Genomic DNA, 24,296 nt, shown 5'->3' on the forward strand with positions numbered 1-24,296 from the left:
TCTTTTAAAAAATCATACATTAGTCTTTATCATTGCATAATAGGCCCAGTGGCAAAATTCATTCTATACTTTATATAGAAAATTTTGTGATACCCTCGATTTTTACTTTGATATGTTGAATATTTCAACTTATAAAAATTATTTTGTTGAATATTTAAATTTCTAAAATTAAATCAATTACAGTAATCACATATTAAGTGAATATCTTGCATATAAATATCAAAAATAACAAAAAATATTATTATTAATACAAATGAAATATTCGTAACTTTAAAAATATAATATATCACTGAAAAAGTTCAAGATATCACGAGATTTTTCCCCTAAAATAGAAAGGCATATTTATGCATTTGTCCTTGCATAATACGTATAAAGTCAGTTTTGTGTTGCATTGCAGGAACAAGGACCTGAACTTTCAGCTGCTTTTCATTATCTAGACCAGCGTGCACTCATGCCAGGCATGGAAAACCGAACTCTGAAGCAGCGTTTGGATAATGTCTCAAGAACAACTAATAACATACTGTAAGTAGTTTTCTTTTTTATTACGGGGTAGTATGAAATGTCAGGATTTGAATATTCGATTTTGAGCAATATGAGACAGGATGTTTAATCATTAAATTAAATTATTAGTGCAAAAATGATTTTATTCCATGAATTTATTATTACCAATTCTGGCTCATTTTAGGCTTAATTTAGTTCGATTTTTATTTTGAGTTTACGGTTTTCAATAACAAAAACCGAATTGAATTGAAAACAAATTCGATGTTTTCAATTAAAACCTAAACCAAATGATATTTTTGGAAACCAAAGCAAATTGAATTGAACCAAATCAGTTGGATTCAAATTTCAGTATGAACAATTTCTAATCATCCCTTATTCTATGAACTTGGAAATATTTTTTCTGAAAATATTTTATGCTACACTGAAAATACAAAATTCCATTAATGCATAAATGTCTACAGTAAAGTAGGAAATCCTAGAGAGAGAAGCAAAAGCAAAAGCAAAAGCGTTCAACATATTACCAATCAAAATGTTGTTAGAGCCAATCTCTTAGAAATGTGCTTGTTCAAGATAGTATAACCGAAACTCTGTTTTAACTACAGGGAGAAAACTAGAATTTAGACATTGGAAGTATGAAACAAAAATAAAGCTAGATTTTAAGTTCTGCGGGAACGAATACGTATATTTTTTAAAATATAAATAAAATTTAGGAGAAAAAAAAATTGAATTTTGAAACATAAATGAATGTAAGAAATTGCAGAATGAGCATGATGATGAACTAGTAACCTTTCTTAACAACTGGAAACTAGAATGCCTTGGTTGAATCCACTAAGAACAATCAGTTCAGCAATTGGTTCACTTTAAGAACTATCTGAAGTAGGCAAAATGTTACCTCAGTTTCTGTTTAAGCGTCTTAACAGAAAGAACAGACTTCTGCAGACTCATCACTATCAGAACACAAATGGAGATTGTCTACCTTTTAAGGATGTCAATTCATTACATAACATTTATATACAGTTAGATATGAAACCTTAAAGCCCAATAATGGATTCCACAAAATTTGTGGAATCCATTTGGAGCCTAACATTTTCATGTTTGATATTAATGAAAATGTTCATTTCACTTCTACAAACTAAATTTTATTAAGTTCATAACTAAACAAAATTCTATCATTGGTAAAAATTCTATATTTCGAATTCATTTATATCAAATAAGGAACGAAATATGTTCTTTACCTCAACATGTTCCTTACCTGACTTTCATAGAATTCCATGCTGCTTTCTTTTTCTTCCATCTTAATCTTACCATTTTCTCATGTTTCCATTGTCTAAATCTCTCTCTATTCTTCAACCAGGCAGAGTAATCCTTTCCTGGCTTGCACTCAATGAAGTCAGCTAAATCATCAATATCAGATTTTTGGGGATTTCCTCTTTGTACGCACTTCAGGAATATCTCACCGTTACAGGTTTCCTCAGAATTGTCTGCTAGAACACAACCTAGGCCTTTCTGGACAAAGGCATATTCTGAAGTTTCTACTTGCCTGTCTTGTTTTCCTTCCTTAGGGCACGAGAATGAGCATATTCTGAAAATAGAACAATAAAAGGGAAATTATAGTCTTGAGTGAGGAAAGAAAAGGTAAAGATTTACAGCCTGCCTAAATAGAACATATAGCAGGATTTTATAAGGGCAATGGGATGAATAAAACCACCAACAAAGAAAGCAAACATATATCATCAGTATCACACTCCAAGAAAAAGAATAGCACCAGGGAAGATTGTTCTTTTCTTAAATAACAATGAGATAAACATCAATTCAATGTCTCCTAGGATCATTAGCGGAGGAAAAAATCCACAAGACCAACTACAAAACCAATTTCAGCAGAGAATCAAACAAGCACTAGAGCCTTGAAGTGTGTGTTTGTTGGTTACTCTGCTACTCAAAAAGGATACAAGTGTTATCATCCTCCTAGAAAATATTTTGTGAGTATGGATGTTACCTTTCGGGAATTTGAGTCTTATTTTCCTTCCCAATCACCTCTTCAGGGGGAGAAATATCAGATGGAAGAGGTGATGAATGACGTTCCTTTGCAGGGGGAGTTTCCTGTAGACATAGATAGTAGGAGAGAACAACCCAAACCTCTAGAAAGATTGGATAGACCTGATTTGAAAACCTACACACGACGGACTAATACAGATACAACCATGGAGCATGAGACCTCTGATCAACCGTCTTCTCCAATTTCAGGCTCTAAAAATACAGCCGAACAAAAACTTGGTGAGTCTTCTTTAATTCCTGATGATTCTGATCCTAATCTTGATTCCAGCCCTTCTGACAATGACCTTGATATTCCTATTGCTCTTAGAAAAGGAGTTAAAACATGCACTAAACATCCCATCTCCCATTTCATCTCCTATAATGCTCTGTCCCCTTCCTATAGAGCCTTTGTTTTGTCTGTTTCTTCTGTTTCTATACCGCAGGATTGGCAAGAGGCATTACAGGACTCAAAATGGGAGGCTGCAATGGTTGAGGAGATGAGAGCTTTGGCAAAAAACGAGACATGGGATCTTGTAACTCCTCCATTAGGAAAGAAGCCAGTTGGATGTAAATGAGTGTTCACAGTTAAACATAAGGCAGATGGTTCCATTGAGAGCTACAAGGCCAGATTGGTAGCCAGAGGGTTCAGTCAGACCTATGGAGTTGATTACCAGGAAACTTTTGCCCCTGTAGCCAAAATGAATACAATTAGAATTTTGTTGCCTTGTGCAGCTAATCTTGACTGGGAATTACATCAGTTTGATGTTAAAAATGCTTTTCTACATGGTGATTTGTAAGAAGAGGTATATATGGAGATTCCTCCTGGATTTGATGATGACAAGACCAGAGAAAAAGTTTGCAAGCTAAAGAAGTCATTGTATGGGCTGAAGCAATCACCAAGGGCATGGTTTGAAAGGTTTAGTAAAGTTATGCTTTCTTTTGGGTACATGCAGAGCGATACTGATCATACTTTGTTCATTAAACATCATAAAGGTAAGATCACATTGCTTATTGTTTATGTTGATGATATAGTGATGACTAGAAATAATGAAGAAGAAATGACTCACTTGAGAAATTTGTTAGCTAGGGAGTTTGAGATTAAGGATTTGGGAAAGTTGAGATATTTCCTTGGGATAGAAGTTGCTAGATCAGAAAAAGGGATTTTTATTTCTCAAAGAAAGTACATCCTTGATCTCCTTAAAGAAACTGGGATGTTGGATTGTAAACCCGCAGAATCACCTATTGAAGCCAATCATAAGCTTCAAGCTGGAGTGGGAAGTTCAGTTGATGTTGGCAGGTATCAGAGATTGGTCGGGAGGTTGATTTACCTTGCCCATACTAGACCAGATATTGCCTATGCTGTAAGTTTAGTGAGTCAGTACATGCATGACCCTCGGGAGTCTCATTTAGAAGCTGTGCATCGGATTCTAAGATATTTAAAATCAGCTCCTGGTAAAGGACTTTTATTTTCTAAACATGGCCATTTGACAATAACAAGCTATACAGATGCGGATTGGGCTGGTTCTCTTGATGATAGGAGATCAACTTCAGGATATTGTGTTTTTGTTGGAGGAAACCTTGTCACATGGAGAAGCAAGAAGCAAGCTGTTGTTGCAAGGTCTAGTGCAGAAGTTGAATATAGAGCTATGGCACAGGGAATCTGTGAACTTCTATGGTTGCACAGATTAATGGAAGAGTTAAAGTTGGTTGAAATAATAAATATATCCTTATTTTGTGATAGTAAAGCTGCCATCGGTATTATGAACAATCCAGTCCAGCATGATCGAACTAAGCACATAGAGATTGATTGTCACTTTATAAAAGAGAAGTTAGTTGAAGGTTTTATAAGTGTCTCTTATATAGCTTCAAAAGAGCAACTAGTTGATGTTTTCACAAAAGGTTTGAATAGCAAACTGTTTCATCTTTTAGTTTGCAAGTTGGACATGAGTAATATCTATGCACCAACTTGAGGGGGAGTATTGAAATCTTTGTAATTAAAGTCAATATTGTCTTTCCTAGTTTAGGTTTATTGTTTTTCCTAATTTAGGTTTATTCCTATTTAGATTTCTTCCTATATTGGAACAATCTTGTGTATATATATAGTGGTGTAAAGATTGAAAATATAACACACAATAAAAGAAATACGAAATATTCTTTCAACATATCCTATTTCTTCTTTTGTAAGTTATGATCATCTTTCTTCTTCATCTCGTTGTTTTGTAAGTAACTAGACTCTATCTCTACCCCTAAAATTGTTATTCAACCTTTGTCCCATCCTAGTTGGTGTGCAGCAATGAAAGAGGAAATGACTACCTTAGATACTAATGGTACTTGGGATCTTATGCCTCTCCCGGCAGATAAGAAAATTATTGGTTGTAAGTGAGTTTTCACCGTTAAAGTGAATCCTGATGGTTCTATTGCTCGTCTCAAGGCTCGATTAGTTGCTAAGGGCTATTCTGAGATTTGCGAACTTGATTATTCTAATACTTTTTCTCCTGTCGCCTAATTATCTTCTGTTCGTTTATTTATTTCTTTAGCAGCTACTTTTGACTGGCCTTTACATCAGTTAGACATTAAAAATGCCTTTCTTCATGGGGATCTTTAAGAGGAAGTTTACATGGAGCAGCCACCAAGTTTTGTTGCTCAGGGGGAGTCAGGTAAAGTAGTAAACTTCAAAAATCTCTTTATGGCCTTAAACAAAGTCTTCGAGCTTGGTTTGGTAGATTTTGCAATGTGGTACATTAATTTGACATGTAGAAGCATACTTCTGATTATTCTGTATTTTTCAGAAGTACTAAGACTCGTTTGATTCTACTTGTGGTTTATGTTGATGACATTATTATTACAGGGAGTGATTCAGTCGATATTACATCACTCAAGTCATTTCTCCAAACTCAGTTCTAGACAAAAGACTTAGGATGGTTGAAGTATTTTTTGGATATTGAAGTGTCTAGGTGTAAGAGAGGCATCTTCTTATCTCAAAGGAAGTATGTCCTTGACTTATTGAAGGAAACTGGAAAGTTGGGTGCCAAGCCATGCAGTGCTCCAATGACTCTTAATTTGCAACTTTCAATTGGTGGTGAGCTATTTGATGATCCTGAGATGTATAGAAGGTTAGTGGGCAAACTGAATATCGAGCTATGGCACAATCTACTTGTGAATTAGTTTGGATTCGTCAGTTATTAGAGGAAATTGGCTTGAAGTTATCCTTGCTGGCAAAGTTATGGTGTGATAATCAAGCTACTCTTCACATTGCATCAAATCCAGTATTCCATGAACGAACAAAACATATCGAGATGAATTGTCATTTCATTTGTGAAAAGATACAACGGGGTGTTATCTCTACAGGGCACATTAAAACAAGTGAACAATTAGGAGATATCTTTACAAAAACTCTAAATGGACATCGGGTTAACTATCTTAGTAACAAGTTGGGCATGATTAACATCTATTCTCCAACTTGAGGGGAGTGTTAAAGATTAGTTGTAAATAGAACTCTGTTAGGAGTTAAATTCCTAATAGGTTTATAGTATCTAGTATGTGTATATATATGTGTCCCTATTGATGAATCAAATAGAAGAAAATATTTTTCCCACATTAAATTTACACTTATAATGCCATGAACATGAAGGTTGCAGAAACAAAAACAAGTTAATCATAAATAATTCAAGCAGATGGTCATGTATCCTAAGAGGGATCCACATATTGGAATTGGCAAGAGGCAAGACAAGAATGATGATCAAGCATATTGAACAATGTATTCAATTATGCCAAGCAAAATGATATTTAACAATTGCCTAATAGTACTGCTGACAAAAGACATATGATCATGTCATAAAAAATGTCAGTCAAATAGTGTTTCTCAATGAGAGACTGTGGTCAAAGCCATTTCTTCTATTTCTTTAACTTATAAACTTCTAAACTTATAAAGAGGCCAGAAAGAGGCAGAGCAGGATAAAATAAACTTGTTCGTATGTCAGTTACAATTTGTTGCGTTCAAAGTTAATAATGTCCCTTTAAGTCATTTAATGTGCCTTTGTTTTAGTTTTGCTCCGCTCTTTTAAGTACGAGGCTGCCATAAGTTCTGTGATTTCAGTCTCTTTGACACCGATCATTTGGATTTGCTAGCTTAATTACATGTAACATTAACAAACTGTAGCAAAAACTGCAACAGTTTGTTGCTCTGGAAAACTAAATAAGACTTAACGTATCTAGCAAGATAATTCAATTTTATAATTCATTTTCCAGACGCACTAACAAGAACAAGATCGAACAACAAAAGGAACAAAAGGAAATTATTTAAAAAATAAAAAATAAAAAAAAAAAAGAAAGAAAGAAGGAAGAGATCATTTACCTGAAGTACATATCCTGAATCTTCTGAATGTTTGACGAAATCAGTTGACTAGATTTTCTAACCTCCAGGACCTACAGCATTATTCCAAAAATTTTAATAGACAAAACAAAAAGCAACAATAAAATTGTGAAAGCCACAAAAGCAAGACATTACCCCTTCAACTTTGTCAGATAATTTAGATGAAGAGGATTTTGTCTCAGAACAAATTAACGACCCTAGTGCTTTGAGATCACCCTCTTCAAAAATAAACAAATTCAACAGTATCATCATTGTAAATAAACAGTCCTTTACTAAGAAATCAATTCCACATAGAAAACTTAACGAAAGCAGTCCCAACAGATGTAAAAGCATCCACTTAGACACCTTATGCCTTTCAGGGTAAGATTGCATCGTTTCACATAAGAAGTTTTGAATCGGTAGATGGATGCTAAATTGTTGAAAACAACCAAGAATGCCCACTACATACTCATATTCCTTACTTAAGGAAACATCTCTGAGGGATTTCAAACAAACATATCTGAGATACCAAACAGCTTTCAACATTGAACTGCTCATTAACTTCAGTATAGAAGCAAAAAGATACATATCTTCATGGTTTGTTTCCCCTTTCTTGTGAAATAAAGTTTCACTCATATCATCAGATGAACATCCCAGTATTATGCAATTTGATATTGATAAAACCTCATCTCTAAAGGATTCATCAAATATGCATAGATTCTCCTTCACATATGATACAGAGGCAGCCACCAGATCAGCATTTGTTCCAAAGGACATATTGCTTAAATATGAATCCCACGAACTTTTTGACTTGGCAGTTAAAAGATAGAGTTTGTCCACTGTGACCTGCAGAAGATATGACTCAAAAGTCGTCTGACTACTCCCAAGCAAACATGAACTGACAAAAGACCCATTGCTAGTCATATTATGGCCATAGACATGCAAACTAGACATGTGGCTAGTGTACAATATGACAGACTTTTCAAATGCTTTCAAGTACCAATCCATTAATTGAACGTCCAGCATCATATTATCAGAATCTGTGCAAATACCAATAGCTTCAGAGACCACTAAAACCAAATGTGCCTGAAACATTTTTGGAGCAGAAAGCATAACAGGGCTAAAGAGCAAAGACAAGGCTGTTGACAAGCTTATTTCAGGAATTCTGACGTAATCCTTGTTGGACCAAACTAATCTTCTGATGAAATTCACAAATGCTAGCTCATCGGAAACTGATAGAAAAAGATGAGCACAAATCACCTCCAGCACACTTCCAATATTACCATGACCAAAGTGGAAATTGAATAACGTTTCACTTCTGGAGGATGCAGAATCAATCAACATAAAGTACCCTCTCAATGGTCTATGCATCAAAAGCTCATCTGCAAACACCTGAAGAGAACACTTCAACATAAAGTTGGGTTTGGCTGCAAGATAATCCTCATAATTGCACCTATCTGGCAAAAAAGGCATGAAAAGGGGAATTGAATGACATAAAAAAAAGCCTTCACAAAAATGAAGGAAACTCAAACAGGAATGATTTGCCCTTGGAACCAGCATGAAGGAAAACCTAGTATTCACAATCAGGCATAATATGAAGATGAACACCAAACTAACTGCTCCACAAAGAATGGCGGGGGTTGGGTAAGGTGTAATGCAAATCATCCAATAATTGCTGATACACCAGCTCACTATCGAAACAATATAATCCATTTCAGAGACAAAGTAAAAGAATTTAATATCTCAGCCATATTGTTAAACAATTAAGGAGTAAGTTGCATTTAAGAATATAACCTGATAAACTAAAAGAAATTCCCAAATTTAGTTTTTTTTTTTTAAAAAAAAAAAAAAAAACTAAATTTGGGAATTTCTTTTAGAAAATATTTGTGAAATAAATATTCGTATCTCGAGCGATAGAGATAAAATTTGTAATATTTTATGCTAAAATGATTGAATCTAGTTGTATCATGGTCCAAAAATGACTCGTGGATGTTCCTGCTATTGTATGTCATCTAAACAAGATCATAATAATTAGAAGAAATAAGAGCGCAAGCTAAGATTTCAATGAACAGAACTGTAAGTAAGAATTTGATCATATAAATTGGTCCAATGCATAAATGGTAACTGACAAAATGAACAATGAATTGGTGAACAGGAAATGTTTTAACTTAAACAAATTAACTTTATATAAGCCATAGGCACTTTTAGGAGAGTACTATGTATTTGTTATCAGAATCTCAAAGCGTTTAGTGATTCAAGTACAACGTAATATCTAACAAAAAATTTTTTGGTCAAGTAAAGATACATTTGACCAATTTCATTTACGCAGGTAGTTATATATTGTATGACTTTTTCCATTTGTATTAACTATTATGCAAATAAGCATCAGCAGACTACAATACCAATACTGAGCTCTAGCACTAGTTCCAATACCTCATGTAATGATAATTAATTGGGTTTCCATTATTATATTTAAATCAAAAACAACCTGATGTTATTCTCAATGCATAGAAGCATCACACATATAAATGTATTTCAACACGACCTTTTGCACACACTTGACAAGAGTACATTGATGTCAATATTCCAAATTATACTTGTCTTCAAGACTTCCAAATGTCATTTCGGTAAAACTCTAGCAAATTCGAACCAAGAACAACCTACAATAGGTCGCAACCTTTTGAAATTCAAAACAGCATTTCAGGTTGATTAAAAGCAAAAGATTTTGCAGAGCTATTGGGAAGAAGATTTTCCAGTTGATGGGAAGAAGATTTTGAAGCAAAAGAAGATTTTCCATTTAGGTTAAACTCTAGCAAATTCGAACCAAGAACAACCTACAATAGGTCGCAACCTTTTGAAATTCAAAACAGCATTTCAGGTTGATTAAAAGCAAAAGATTTTGCAGTGCTATTGGGAAGAAGATTTTCCAGTTGGTGGGCCAAAAAAAGGACTGAAAAAGAATAATAATTTAAAACGATAGACAAAAATATCACAAGAGTCATAGCTGACGACAATAAAGTGGAGAAGAAAACTCACCTCAAGTGCTCGACATATAAGAGTATAGCACAAATAAGAAGGTTCCAACTGAGTTATTGAAGCAACAGACTCCTCAGTAACAGAGGCAGTACAATCACCGATGATATATGCACATTCAAGAGAAATTGACCTCTTAAAAATGAGAGAATTTTTGTCATTCCCACCACCACTTAACTCAGTGGACATCAATCTGCCAAGTATTGAAAGAAGAAGTCTGCCTTTTACAGTACAAAGCTCCGGGTTAAATTCCATCAAAATTAATAGTACCATACAACATCTAAGCAGCACCATTAGTCCTTCACTCTTTGCCCATATATTTTTAACCAAGACAGCCTGGTCACTATCCGTAGAAATTGGAACATCATGTAAAACAGAGAAAAAGTCCTTAAATCCCACGTCAAGTTCATTAAACAAGAAATCAGAGAGACTATGGAGGTCTTCAAATCTTAACTTATCCAACTTCATATCTATGCAACTTGAAGCAGATTTACATTTAGACCAGGTCGTGGCAGGCTTGTTCAAGGACAAATGGACCAACACACCATACAATGATTTCATGTTCCCAGGGTTTAGACCCTGAAATTTAAGACGACAAAAAAAGTGAGCAAGAAACACAAATTAATAAACCGAAGCCCAAAACTTGAAAAGGAAAGGGAAAAATCAAAATCAAAACTTACACTATAAACTCAGTATAAAATTTAACAAAAATAAAAAAATAAAACCATTCATCTCAACAAATCCAATTCTGAAACCCCCAAATAAAGATTACATAATATTTAAAATGAATATGTGCAATTATTTAGGGTAATACCTCTGGAGATTGAATTGCAGATATCAGAGTCTGAAGAGTGTGAAGAGGATGACGGATCTCTCTTCTAAGGTTACGTTTCTTCTTGAGATTTCTGTGCTCCATTACTACAATAGAGTACAGATAGAAAATCTTAAAAAACTTCAGAGTAGCCCTCGTTCTTGATTCGTGGGTTTAACTTTTTGGCGGGGAGGCAAGAGATTTTCAAATTCAGTACATGTCAAATTCTGAAAAAGGAGCCGATTTTTGAAATTTTGGAAGGAAAGTCGCAGATTTTGTTTCAGGGACAAGAGACTGAATTTCCTTCTTGTCACGACTACATTTTTTGAATTTCTCAATTTCCTTTTTTTTTTTTTCTGATTATGGAATTCAAGGTTTTTTTTTCTGATTATGAAATTCAAGGGGGAAAAAAAAAGGATAACGTGTAAATCGGTACCTAAATTATATTCAAATTGATATTTAAATTTTTTTATATTTGAAAAATAATTATAATATCTCTAATTTATATTTTATTTTATTATCTTACCCTTTCATCAAACAGTGAACTCTTTTTGTCCAAAAAATTAGTATAATTTTATTCAAGAGTTTGTCTAATTAATGATAAATTTTTTTTTTTTTTGAATGAAAAGATCCTAATAATGAGTCGGAAGGTAATAAAGGTGATGATGCCTCTATAATTAAAAAATGAACCAAAATAATTAAAATGTATATGATGTAATCAATAGATTTACTCGTTTCTACTTTTTCATTAAATGCCTCAGGAAAATTATTATTTTATTTTTTTATATTGTATTGAAATTAATTATTTCTGCATCGAACTTTTTCATCAAATTATATTGCAATATACTGATTTTGATATCATTCACTTTGGAGTTAAGCTCGCACGGTTTTATTTCTGAGCTAAAGTCTCACGTCTACGCCTAAAATGCATTTTGTAAATTTAAGACATGTCCATCTTTATGTACATTTTTTCATATTGTGTTTAGCTGATGTAGAATTTGATTAAGGTATCAAATATTTTATCTTTCTATTAAAATCTAGAGAATTTATTTTTTATATTAAAGAAAAGCCCTAGGGTAAGAGGAGAGAAAATAAAATAGATTACTAATAATACCACTTTAGTTAAACAAATACACGTTAAATAATTGATTGAATAAAAAAAAGTAAGATAGTCTATTTTTAAAAAGATAAAAGTAGTTAATTTCAACAAAATACGGGGCAAAATGGTAATTATTTCCAAAGAAGTCAACGAAATATTTTAAAAAAGTACACAGAAGAATATTATAGTTGGATGAAATAAAATATTAGGGATAAAATAATTTATTTTAAAACGAAGGCCAAAATAATTAATTTTAACAAAATATAAAAATAAAATAATAATTATTCATTATTTTTATTATTACTGTTCTCCATTGAAAATAAGCTTCCTAAATTGTTGCTATTGTTTTAAAAGCTATCCTTTGAACATATCGAATATATATATATATATATATATATATATATATATATAAAGGATTATGTTTTGAAATCATTATAGCAACGATTATGTTTATGTTGTAAAGAAACACTCAAGGTTTATTGAGTAAAATTAATTATTTTAATAGTCGTTAATTATTTTAATAATTGTGTTTTAGTAACTGTGGGCTATTTAATTAGGGTTTCATTAAACTTTAAAGGAAGTAGTGTTTCATAATCCGTTCTCTTAAATTGTAAACAATAATATAAATGTTACCATGTCAAACAATGTAAATAACAAAAATAGTATTTTGATTTAGTCAAAATACTAAACGCTATTTGGAATTCTTAGTGTAAGCATGGCCACTAGTTTGGTTCAAACTGGAACCGTACTGTACTGTAGATGAACTGAAATCAGACTAAAACCGTCGGTTCAAAATTTTGAACCAGAATCGACAGTTCAAGGGCCGATTAATGTTCATGTGAATGTTAAAATTTGAACTTAAACTGGCTCGGAACGGTGGTTAATCGACGGTTATGGTCCGGTTCAAAGTGGAAGTTTCTATTTTTATTTCCAAAATTATAATCAGTTAACCTATTCTATACACCTCTAAAATCTAAATAATATTTTTTTTCTGCATTATTTATTTAACTAATAATATTTAGACAATATAAAATGATAATTTATATGATTGTTTTGTAAAATTTTATTTTTGATATGAGTATTGAGTATTCTAAAAGTTATTTAAAATAAATTTCATCAATATTTTTTTACATTCACTTTTTTTTTTTTTTTTAAAGAAAGACATAACCCTAGAGTTCAATTTTTTGTTTTTGAAAAAATAGTACACATATCGGCAAAAAACTATGATTAGAACTGTCTGGAGCTGAAACCACCAGTTCAAAGGCCGATTCAGATTCAACATATATTTTTCTCTTTTGTTTTTATCATATTTTTGTGACTGTTTGATGTTTTAATGGGTAACGAATATATATATATATATAGTGTTGTTTTTGGATTTTGTTTCTTAAGAGAAAACTGTATGCAGATATGATATACAGATCAATATATTTCTACATTTTTGTATAGGAAGTCAAATAATAAACCACTTATACAAAGAATAAAAAAAACATAATCTTGATTTAAAATGTCTGATCGAGTTGACAGAGCATAATATTTGTATCATCTGCGATCGCTTGCTCCACTTGGTGGCTATTCATGGCCACTGTTTGACTCCATTGCCTTTCTACAAGTCTGATCTGATTACTTTTAAATTTTTTCTAGAGATATGTACTTATTTCTGCATAACTATCTAAATAACAAAAGATACTAGATAAAATTACTATAATAGTGACAATAATAACCTATAATTAGATATGACAACAAAGTCCAATAATTGGATGACAATAACTCATGAGAATTATTTGCAAAAAAAAAAAAAAAAAAACAAAAAAGAAAAGTAAAAGGGGTGACCACCAGTGAGAGCTCGTTGGTGACCACAGTGGTAGAAGAAAAAATAATTTTTAGATTTTAAGTTTGGGAGAGAAAGAGAGAGCGGCTAGAGGGGAATTCAGTTAACTCTATGTTTTAAATTTGAGTAGACCTATTTGGCTCAATATGATCCATTTCTTTCTAGTCAAAAATTAATATATCATTCTACTATCTAATTTACAGCTTTGAAGCCATACAAGATAATGCTCACTGTCAATATTGGAAATCCTGCAAATCGAAAAAATATCAATCTAATTTTTGAGAATGATTACAGGATTGAGGTCCTCAATTACTATACATATATGTATAATCTGTCAAATATTAAAAATTGAGCCAATGTATGTGGCTTCCATAATCGAGAAGAAGATTGACAAAAAAAGACTTCTCACTTCTCATTAATATTTTTTTTTATCTGTTACTAATCGTATATGTGTAAGTATAAATATGAGAAATTTTATGGAATAAAAGCTAACTATAAATCCATTTATATATTTTTTAAAATTTATTATATTTTTAAGTTGTTTACTACAAATCTACAATCTCTGCCTTAATTTATTCTCTTAATACAGTAGTGGAGTTAGGAAATGTATATGCTGGATGAATAAAAAAATTTACGAATAAAATTTATTCGTTCTTATATATATTTATTTATATTTCAATTCATGCAGTTATCACTATTCTAAGTTAAAAATTTTAGCCTTCTCACTAAACACAATGATTTCCAAATTTACACTGAAAAAAATAATTTAATAATTTTAAATCTTCGTCAAATCTTCTAGAATCATTAGGATTTCAATTTAAAATCAAATACATATCTTTATAAAATCTATCCTTTATGAGTTTAACTTATATTTATATTTAAAAATTTTATTTAATTGGTTAAAATTAAATGTCTAATAATTTAAATTTTTAATTTTATTATCTAAATTATTAGAAATCAATCACAAGCCATCAATAATTTTATTTTAAAATGACTATTTACTCAAAATAATTATTTATCTACTTAATTTTTGAATTTTTTACTTTATCCTTTTATTTTATGATTAGATTAATTAAGACAGGGAAAAGTGAAATTCAATATCTATATCAATTTATAATATATATATATATATATATATATATATATATATATATATATATATCAATTTATTTTTTTAAGTCAAATTTTTTAATTTTCTAAAATTTGAAAAATCTATGTAGACTATGAAACCATATACACAAAAAAACTTAAAAATTATAAATAAATTAATTAATTAAAAACTAAAAGTATAATCTAAAGTATAAAAAAAACCCCGTAATGCACGAGCCTTTACCTAATTGAAAGTAATTTGCAACTCGTAAATTTAGATTTAATATTGCAAAAAATTCTTTTGGCTTAAACATTAAAGAACTCCTCAAATTTAACAAGTTGTGGTAATTATATTCCAATTTGACCTTTATGACATGGGTATCATAACTTCAACTTTTAAGTGCAATTTTACCCAATTTGAAACTAGTATTGGAATTAGCTATAGAAAATATTAACAGTGGGCCTATGACAACCTCATATTTCCCTCTCTCTCTCTCTCTCCTCATACCGTAATCAAATCCCAAATTCTCAACAATCAAATAGAATCTTTACTTGGTTTTTTTTTTTCAAGGGAAATGTAATTGCTTCCTTCTCTGCATATATATACATACTCTAATATTACTCTTCGTTTCAGAAAAACTCATGTGAAAAAGGTGAAGGTGGGGTGTGATTGGAACTAACTTAATAAGTTGAGAATATTTTTAATGGCCAAATACATAGATTTTCCCCTGAATTTTGACAAATTAATCCTACACACTTCCAACTTTGCGAAGACCAACACTTAAAAAATTTTGCACCGATTAAACACCTTCCCACGATGACAACTGCTCGTGTATTACAAAGAAGGCTGAGTAGGATAAGTAAAAAAACATAAAACCTAATTTCTTTTACACATTAGCAATTTTAAAAATAAAAAGTAACATCATTTACAAAGCTTCGTCTCTCTAACTCAAAACCCTTTCGTGGGTCCGCATTATCTCCTCATACCCACCAAAGCCCTCCTCTCTCTCTCTCTTTTCCTCTGTGTCGAAAAACAACAATCTCATAAAGCAAAAATAGAGCATTTTCTCTCTCTCTCTCTCTCTCTCTCTCCGATCAACTCTAGCTTACCTTGACCCGAAATTCGATCCTCGAAGAGAAGCCATCTCTCAATCCTTTACTCCTCATCTCCTGTCTTCATCGACCAAATGGTGCATGAGCTTTGTCGCCTTGTCTCGGATTCTAAAGTGGATCTCTCTCGGGTTTTTAGAGCTTCAATCTACACTCGAAGGTGCATGCTTGAAATTCATTGGTTTATTTATTAAAGGACTCACTTGGATTGGGTCAGAAAGGAATCGTGGGTCATGGCAATTTGATTCCCACGATAATCACCCTTTTGTTAAGGTCAGTGAACTACTATGGACTTCAGTTATGAATAGCATGACCTTGTCTTGAAGTTATTTTGGAATTTTTATGTGCTAATATGTTGTTTGTTGGATGAAATATAGACTATAAAAATGGAAATCAAAATTTAATTTCGATGCAGAAGTGTGTTAGTTGAATTATTAAAGAATTTGAATGCTGATGCTATGAAGGGTTTAAAATGCAGATTTTATCCTTCAAAACTGAGGTTCAGCCTGAATTGCTACAACAAGTTTTACTGTTTATGATAAAGAGTAGGCGGTTGGGAACGATGGAAGTTTGTGAATTCTTAAGAGCTTTTGTGAATTTTTCCATTCTGTAGATGCCCTTTTCGGATTCATCATCATCTTTGTTTGCAAGGCAATTAATATCATGTTTGGTATCATTTTTTTGTTCCTTTCCTAATGAAGCAATTCCAGTTTTTCAGCTTCTCATGGGCTGCCTCAAATGTTTACCACAAAAGAATTCGGATGTTAGTATACTTGTCTAAAAATTGTACTTTTGTTAGTTCCTCTGTAATCTTGTAGTTATTAGATTGTCATTTATTCATAAAATGCAAAAACTTAGGGACTCTTATTATTTTTTGGAATTATACAATGGTTTTGAGACACTTGGTTAGAATTGAATTAGTATGTTTTAATAACTCTGGCTTAGGCAACCTTTAATACAATCACTTGTTCCTTCGTTATTTCCTTTTTACTAATGATAGTTTAATTGGATCATCATCATTAGTTTAAATTGTCTCAACTAATGATAGTTTAATTGAGCATTTCCTAGAAACTGAGTATGTGAGTTGGTTTTGCGGAAAATAACAAAAACAACGTTACTTTTTTATTTTTAAAATTATTAATGTGTCCATTTACTTATCCTATCCATCTTCTTTGTAATACACGTGCGGTTGCCAGCATGGAAAGGTATTCATCTGATGCAAAATTTTTTATTCCATGTGCATAATTGGTCCCCCACAAAGTTGAGGGTGTCGTAGGGTTGATTTGTCAAAGTTCAAGGGGCAATCTATGTATTTGGCCTTATTTTAATGTTTAAACGATTTCTGATTAGTTTTGAAAGTTAATATGTATGTTGGTTTTTTTTTTTTTAATTAACCTCATAGATAATAGAGCATTTTTTATAGGATAAAGTACTATTTAGTCCCTCAGCTTTAGGTGTTATCAAATTCATTCCCTCAGCTTTAGGTATTGTCAAATTCATTCCCTCATCTCTCTTTTTATGAAAACCAATTAACCAATTATACGAGAAATTTTTAGGTAAACTCAATTTACTATGTCAGGTGTAAACCCACTTAATAAAATAAAGTCACGTCATCAGCAACTTGTTTTAACTCGTTCCACATCAATGACTCCTAAATCAAGGCAGCTAGGTTTCCTATTTCTAGCAAAATAGCGTGAAAGAATTAATAGGGAATAAACTAGAAAAAACAAACTGATGATGTGGCTTTATTTCATTGAATACGTAATAATTTCTCCAATTATATAGTTCATGAATTTAATGTTTGTCAAACTAAAAGGTCCTTTTAACAGCTTTTAATCGTTAAAAAATGCCCTTATCCTCAGCTCCTCTAACCTCTTACTCTCTCTCTCTCTCTCTCTTTCTCTTTGTCTCTTTCTCTCTCTCTCTCTCTCTCTCTCTCCGACTCCATCCCTATCTCCATATAAATTTTGTGTTAGCGTAGATAAAAAATTCAAAACAATAACCCAAATGTATCAAAGATCAGAAATTTAGAGAAAGAACAGTGGACAAGAGTTAATTGATGGTGGTAAAGCCTTGGTAACATCTCTTGTTGACATGCAAGAAAGGCTTAGTAAAATGGTTGTTGGAAATGGCAAGGCTGGTGACCCTATTATAGCTGATGATCTTGGTGTTGGATGTGCTTTGGTTGTACTGATTAAAGATGTCGTCAATCCTACTCTAATACAAACCCTTGAAGGAACTCATGTTCTTGTTCATGTTGGTCCTTTTATAAACATTACTCATGGATATTCTTCAATTGTAGCTGATAAAATTGCATTGAAGATGGTAGGGCCATACCGGGTGGGTTTATGGTCATAAAAGCTGGCTTTGATATTGATATTGATATTGGAACTGAGAAGTTCATGAATATAAAGTGCCGATGATACGTGTAAATCATGTAAATCATTCTTGTATTCTTATTTGTAAAATAGTGTCGTGCATTTTATCAAAGTGGTATCATGTTCATAAGTGACCAAATGTGTCTATTGGAAGAAACAATGTCGCATAATGTTGTTAAGTCAACTAGGGAATTAGTGGCGAAATAGTTAGCTGTAAATTGAGTAGTAGAGTCAATATAACAACTCTAGCTCTTGTAACCGTCTATTGTTGAGCATATTATGAGAATCATCTCTGTGTTTCTCTCTCCCTCTCTCCTCTCTATCTTCTTCTCTGAATTCTTATTCTGAGTTTCCATATCAGTGGTATCAGAGCAACATCTTGGCCGTGGGGGAAGTGCCTACCACTAGATCTCAAGAAGCCTTAAGGAAGGAATTTGCAGCAATGCTCCTGGAATCAGAGCAGAGAGATAGAAACGAGTTTCTTGGCGCCATTGCTGAACTCAAGATGCTCATGGTTGCGAATAACCAGAATTTGCAGAGTGAAGAACCACATCACTTAGGCAATAACTCTGAAACTCACCATCAATTTTTCAATTCAAACACTCCAGCAGTTAATAATTGGGGACATGGGCCAAAGGAAGATCTTCCTCGCTTCAATGGTGAAGGGTTGGATGGGTGGTTACTCAGATGTGAGTACTACTTTGAAGTAACTCGAGTTAATCCAGTTAATAGGGTTAAAATTGTTGCCTTATACTTAGAAGGCAAAGCAATTCAGTGGCACCAAGGGTATGTCAAACTTAAAGGGAATAAAGCTTATATGGATTGGGGAAATTATGTGGAGGGGATAATAGATAGATTTGGAACCCAAGCTTTTGATGACCTAATTGCAGACTTGAGGGACTTGAAGCAAGAAGATTCTCTATAAGGGTACATGGATATCTTTGATGAACTGTATCCTAAAGCGAGAATTACTGATGTGTAGGCCCTTAGTTTCTTTCTTTCTGGTCTCAAAGATGAACTACATATGCCAATCCGAATGTTTAACCCCAAAACCCTATCTGAACCATATTCCTTAGCACGCATACAAGAATTATCTGTAGCTGCTATTCAGCAAAAACCAGGAACTGCCAGACCTGCAACCTTTTCTTCATACTCAGCCATGAATCCATACATCAAATAACCAAGTTTCCACAATTCTCAACCAAATACACTAACACTAAGACCCACAACCACTTAAAATCAGAAACCACTACCTGCCTTGCTCCCTACCCCCGACATTCCAACATTACCTTCTAATAACAGACCCCCTTAACCTTAACAAGTAAAGAAATAGATGAAAAAAGGGCCAAGAACTTGTGCTTTTAGTGTGATGAGAAGTTCTCTCCAAGCCATAAATGTTGCAAGAAGCATGTGTATGTATTACAACTCAAGGAAGTAATCCCTAATGACCAAGAATCTTAGAATGGGGAAATAGACGCTGAGTTAGAAAGCCTTGATAGCATAGCTGAAGGCCAATGGTCTCTACATGCTTTATGGGGTACTGGTAACAATCAAACTATGATGGTGAGAGGATTGAGTGGAAAAAGGAGGTTACATTGACTCATTGACACTGGCAGTACTCACAACTTCCTTAACGAAAGAATAGTATAGTAGCTGCAATGTCAACTGAGAAAAGTCACAAGTATATGGGTTGAAATTGCTAATGGCACTAAGATTAAATGTGACAGTCTATGTGAAGGCTTTGAATGGTTTATACAAGAATAAGTTTTTAAAATTAATGTATATGTCTTACCCTTAGAGATTCATGACCTCATATTGGGTGTCCAATGGCTTAAAACCTTAGGAGATACTAATTGGAATTTTGTTGATCTCACAATGAAGTTTCAACTAGAGGGACAACAATACTTATTGAAGGGGGAAGAATTTCAGACTACTGCTAATATACTTAATGCCTTATCCTTAAAAGAAAGGATACATATTGGGCGGGATAGTCTTAGCTATGAACTAAAATCAAGCAAACTTTTCAATCTACAGTTACAAACACAGTCGGTATGGAAAGACTTAGAACTATTACTGGATACCTTTCAAGACTTGTTTCAAGAACTTAAAACTCTGCCTCCTAAAAAGAACCCATGATCATAGAATCTATCTCAAACCTGGATCCCAACCTATCAACATCAAACCATATAGATACGCAACAAAGCAAAAAGGTGCAATTGAAGACATGATTTGGGAGATGTTATAAAATGGAGTTATTAGACATAGCCACAGCCCCCTATGCAAGTCCTATTGTATTGGTTAAGAAAAAGGATGGCACATGGAGAATGTGCATTGATTATAGAGCACTGAATGCCATTACCATCAAGGGTAAATTCCCTATTCCATTAATTGAAGAGTTATTAAAAGAATTGGGTGGAGTTGTAACGTCCCATTTTCTATTGAATTGAGTTGATGCTTAGAGTCGAGTCGGGCTGATCTAAAACCCGGTTCGAGCCATTAGAGTCTAGAGTGGGCTAGAATGAAATAAGGAGAAGAACTGGACTTACTTGAAGGAAACAAAAAGATCAAAGTATAAGGATTAGGACTTACTTGCACAAAAAGATAAAGTTGAGGTATTGAGTTGTACCATTTTGACACTTGAGGTACCATTTGGTAATTTTCACATAAAAATCAATGTAATTCTAGAGACTACCCGTGAGTTCCATTTCATTTTCATTTCTTCATCCTTATCTTCATCTTCTTCCTCTACTTTCCTCTTCCACTTTCCTTTCTCCATCACTTTTAATGGTAGTGAAGATTTTAATGGGATTCAAGCATTAATTCAACTTCTATTATATCCAAGTAAGTAAACCTTCTTGAATTTCATACTTGAATCATTTGGTGATATTTTTAGATGATGCATAAGAATTCTTATGTGTAGGAGAGGTGATCTCAAGGTAGAAGGAAGCTAAGAAGAAGATTCCAAGCTTGTTGAGTGAAGGTGTGCTATCTCCTTTAGTTTAATTCATTTCCTTGCATGATAATTTGTGTGATGTGTTGAAATGAGGAGATATGTTGCTTAATATTGAGTAAGAAGACTGAAAATGGTGAAAAAGCATGAGATGAAATGAATAAATGAAGTAGATATTGAGTTCATGCTGAAACAAGTTTTGCTGGAAAAGTTACCAGTAACTTCACCTTGATTTTTACCCTATTTAACTATGGAATTAGGAAGTGTCATAGAAGATTTATTTGTTCCTCTATGTGTTAGCTTTACATGGGTTTTTGAATCACCCAAATCGGAGTTGTATATTGAGAGATATGACCAAAAGAGTACAGACTGCGCAGGCTGGAAAACACGTCGTGCGCTCGCGAATTTCATTTGCGCGCTCGCGAATTGTGTCTGGAAACTCTCTGACTCTCATTTGCACTTCTCGCGCTCGCGACTTTGCATGACGCGCTCGCGAATTGTGTTCTGATGCTCTTTTGGACTTCATTTTCAATGCAATTGTATTCCTTTGCTCAACTTGTATGCCTCCAATCATTTTAAAACAAAAAGACAACATTAGAACATGCATCAAAACAACATGCAAGCATGCAAATGATGTGAAATGAGGTAAACACAACTTGTAATTGTATTCTATGCAATTGTGAAATGATGTGAAATGGTTTGTGAAGTTATGAATTCTATGCAATTGTATTCCTTTTCTCAACTTGTATGTCTTCAATCATTTTAAAGCAAAAAGACAACATGAACACATGTATAAACACAAAATGCAAGCATGCAAATGGTGTGAAACTAACATGACACAAGTTGCCCGCTTGGCGAGGCTATCAGCATACAGGTAAGCAGTAAATTTTATGAAATGATGAAGTAGTTAATTTTATGACACAAGCAAGTGAAAATAACATGACACAAGCATGCAAATTATGACACAGTTACCATGCATTTGTTTTATCTATTGACATACCAACATTATGCTCCATTGAGGTTAGGTAGAAACCATGTAGATAAGGCTATGTCGCGACATAGAATAGCAGATCTGCGCCCCATACAGTTTGGTACTCCGGCTACAGGCCGTTGAGTGGATATGATTATATAGGCCATAGCAGCCAAGCATACAGTTTCATCCAGTTTCATACAGTTTTTCTTATCACTTCGGTTTCACTATAACCTTATGGAGCCATACAGATATCTTGACATAACATTGCATGAAGCATACAGTATACTAAACAGCAAGAAAGATCATCAAGGTAAAATGAAAGTATCATGATATGTGTGCTTACATTCCACATGTGAGTACATGTTTATTTCTACATATGTATGTGCTTATATGTTTCTTTATTCATTGTGATATTCACTGAGTTTAATTAAAGTTGCAGAATTCATACAGCATAAAGAACATCAGGTAAGATCATGAAAGTATAATGCTATATGCTTACAAGTTTATTTATTGAATCTTTAACAGTCATGAGATGTTATTAATCATAACTTGAAAGTGCATAAGTCATACAACATAATGAATAGCAAGTAAGACAATGAACATATACTGTTATGTATTCTTACATGTTTATTGATTTCATTCATACAACACAATGAACAGCAGGTAAGATCATGATAGTATCATAATGTGTGATTAAAGGAGTTATGAGATAATTAGAACTAAATTATTTATGGTGTGAATTAGAAGTTTATTCTTTGCTATAAAGATGCATTGATGTTGAAATTTACTGAATCTAGGATTTTCAATGCTATTATGCAAATTTGTATTTTAAGTTAGTTGCCATCGCACTTTGTTTAGTATGTGAATTATGAGCACCACTGAGTTTTATACTCAGCGCGTCGATTTTTATCACGCGTAGGTTGAAGATCGTGGTTGCTACTTGAAGACTTGAAGAGTACTATCAAAGCAGAAGTGATTAATTTGGGAGTAGTAGAGTGAGAGTTACATAATTAAGAATTATGGCATGTATTAAGAGTTATGGCATGTATAATTATTACATTTGTTAGAGCTTATGTGATTGGAAATATAATTGAAGCATGTAATTATTGTGGTGTAAGTATTTGGAGGAAATGATTGAAATATTTTACTATAGTTGGTATGATTAGGTCATTAAGACTTGATATAGATCATGAATGCAATTAATTGCTGGATTTTCAATGCTATTGAGGATTTATACAGTTATGACTATATATATAAAGTGTTGTTGTGTTATGATGATTAGTTGGAGATATGAAAGTTTGAAGTTTTTAATTGGGAGTGTTTTATATTCATATTTAGCATACAGGATGATATCAGCATGACAGGATATAAGTTCAACCAGATTGTAGCGTCTCGGCTCGGTTCATTCGGGTTAACGGGTGGACCGGGAAGGGATGTTACAGGAGTAGTAATTTTTTCAAAAATAGACCTAAGGTCTGGATATTGGCAGATTAGAATGTATGAAGATGACATACCGAAGACAACATTCAAAACTCATGAGGGACATTATGAATTTTTAGTTATGCCTTTTGGCTTAACTAATGCCCCTGTTACTTTCCAGTCTCTTATGAATGCTATTTTTAAGCCTATTCTTTGGAAATTTGTGCTGGTATTCTTTAATGACATCTTAATGCACAGTCAGTGATAAGAGGAGTATCTTAAGCATCTGGCATGGGTTTTCAAGGCTATAAGAACACATACTCTATTTGCTAAGAAGAGTAAATGTTCTTTTTGAGCTGCTAAGGTGGAGTATCTTGGCCATGTGATCCCAAGTCATGGAGTTTATACAGATCGAGTTAAGATTTCAGCAGTAAAAGAATGGCTAGAACCCCAAACTGTGAAGCAACTCAAAAGCTTCTTGGGGCTTACAGGCTATTATGGACGCTTTGTGGCTGGTTATGGGAATATAGCTAAACCTCTAATTGAATTGCTTAGGCTTGGTAATTTTCATTGGACAATAGAAGCACAACAAACTTTTCATGCTTTGAAACAAGCCATGATCCAAGCTCTAGTTCTTGCCTTGCTTAATTTTTCTAAACCATTTGTTATGGAGACAGATGCTAGCAGTGAGGGCATTGGTGTTGTCCTTATGCAAGATGG

General features: G+C 33.0%; 1 protein-coding gene and 2 long non-coding RNA genes across 3 annotated transcripts; 2 read left to right on the top strand and 1 right to left on the bottom strand.

Moving 5' to 3' along the window:
* Nucleotides 1-1,453: 1,453 nt before the first annotated feature.
* Nucleotides 1,454-11,125, bottom strand: LOC105642112 (2-isopropylmalate synthase). The gene is made up of 5 exons (XM_012226842.4): nucleotides 10,734-11,125; nucleotides 9,923-10,498; nucleotides 7,043-8,278; nucleotides 6,890-6,960; nucleotides 1,454-2,083 (listed from the first exon to the last, which is right to left on the bottom strand). Exons 1-5 carry the CDS (start codon nucleotides 10,833-10,835, stop codon nucleotides 1,750-1,752), a joined length of 2,319 nt encoding a protein of 772 aa, XP_012082232.1. The 5' UTR covers nucleotides 10,836-11,125; the 3' UTR covers nucleotides 1,454-1,749.
* Nucleotides 11,126-15,585: 4,460 nt separating this feature from the next.
* On the top strand, nucleotides 15,586-16,773 carry LOC110010224 (uncharacterized). Its single transcript, XR_002285205.3, has 2 exons — nucleotides 15,586-16,129; nucleotides 16,335-16,773. It is a non-coding gene; the product is annotated as an uncharacterized LOC110010224 (long non-coding RNA).
* Nucleotides 16,774-19,811: 3,038 nt separating this feature from the next.
* On the top strand, nucleotides 19,812-23,279 carry LOC149497001 (uncharacterized). Its single transcript, XR_016320380.1, has 3 exons — nucleotides 19,812-21,075; nucleotides 21,155-21,214; nucleotides 23,077-23,279. It is a non-coding gene; the product is annotated as an uncharacterized LOC149497001 (long non-coding RNA).
* The last annotated feature ends 1,017 nt before the right edge of the window (nucleotides 23,280-24,296 follow it).

Source organism: Jatropha curcas, chromosome 4 (genome assembly GCF_041381405.1).
Source record: "Jatropha curcas cultivar XTBG-Jc1 chromosome 4, XTBG_Jcur_1.0, whole genome shotgun sequence".
Classification (NCBI taxonomy): Eukaryota; Viridiplantae; Streptophyta; class Magnoliopsida; order Malpighiales; family Euphorbiaceae; genus Jatropha; species Jatropha curcas.

Bases quoted from the DNA above. Each gene is read 5' to 3' on its own strand.
- LOC105642112 (XM_012226842.4), bottom strand. From the start codon at position 10,835: ATGGAGCACAGAAATCTCAAGAAGAAACGTAACCTTAGAAGAGAGATC. The intron at 10,499-10,733 runs GTATTACCCTAA...CTTAAATTTCAG, and splicing joins CTGCAATTCAATCTCCAGAG to GGTCTAAACCCTGGGAACAT. The intron at 8,279-9,922 runs GTGAGTTTTCTT...TGTTCTCTTCAG, and splicing joins TTATATGTCGAGCACTTGAG to GTGTTTGCAGATGAGCTTTT.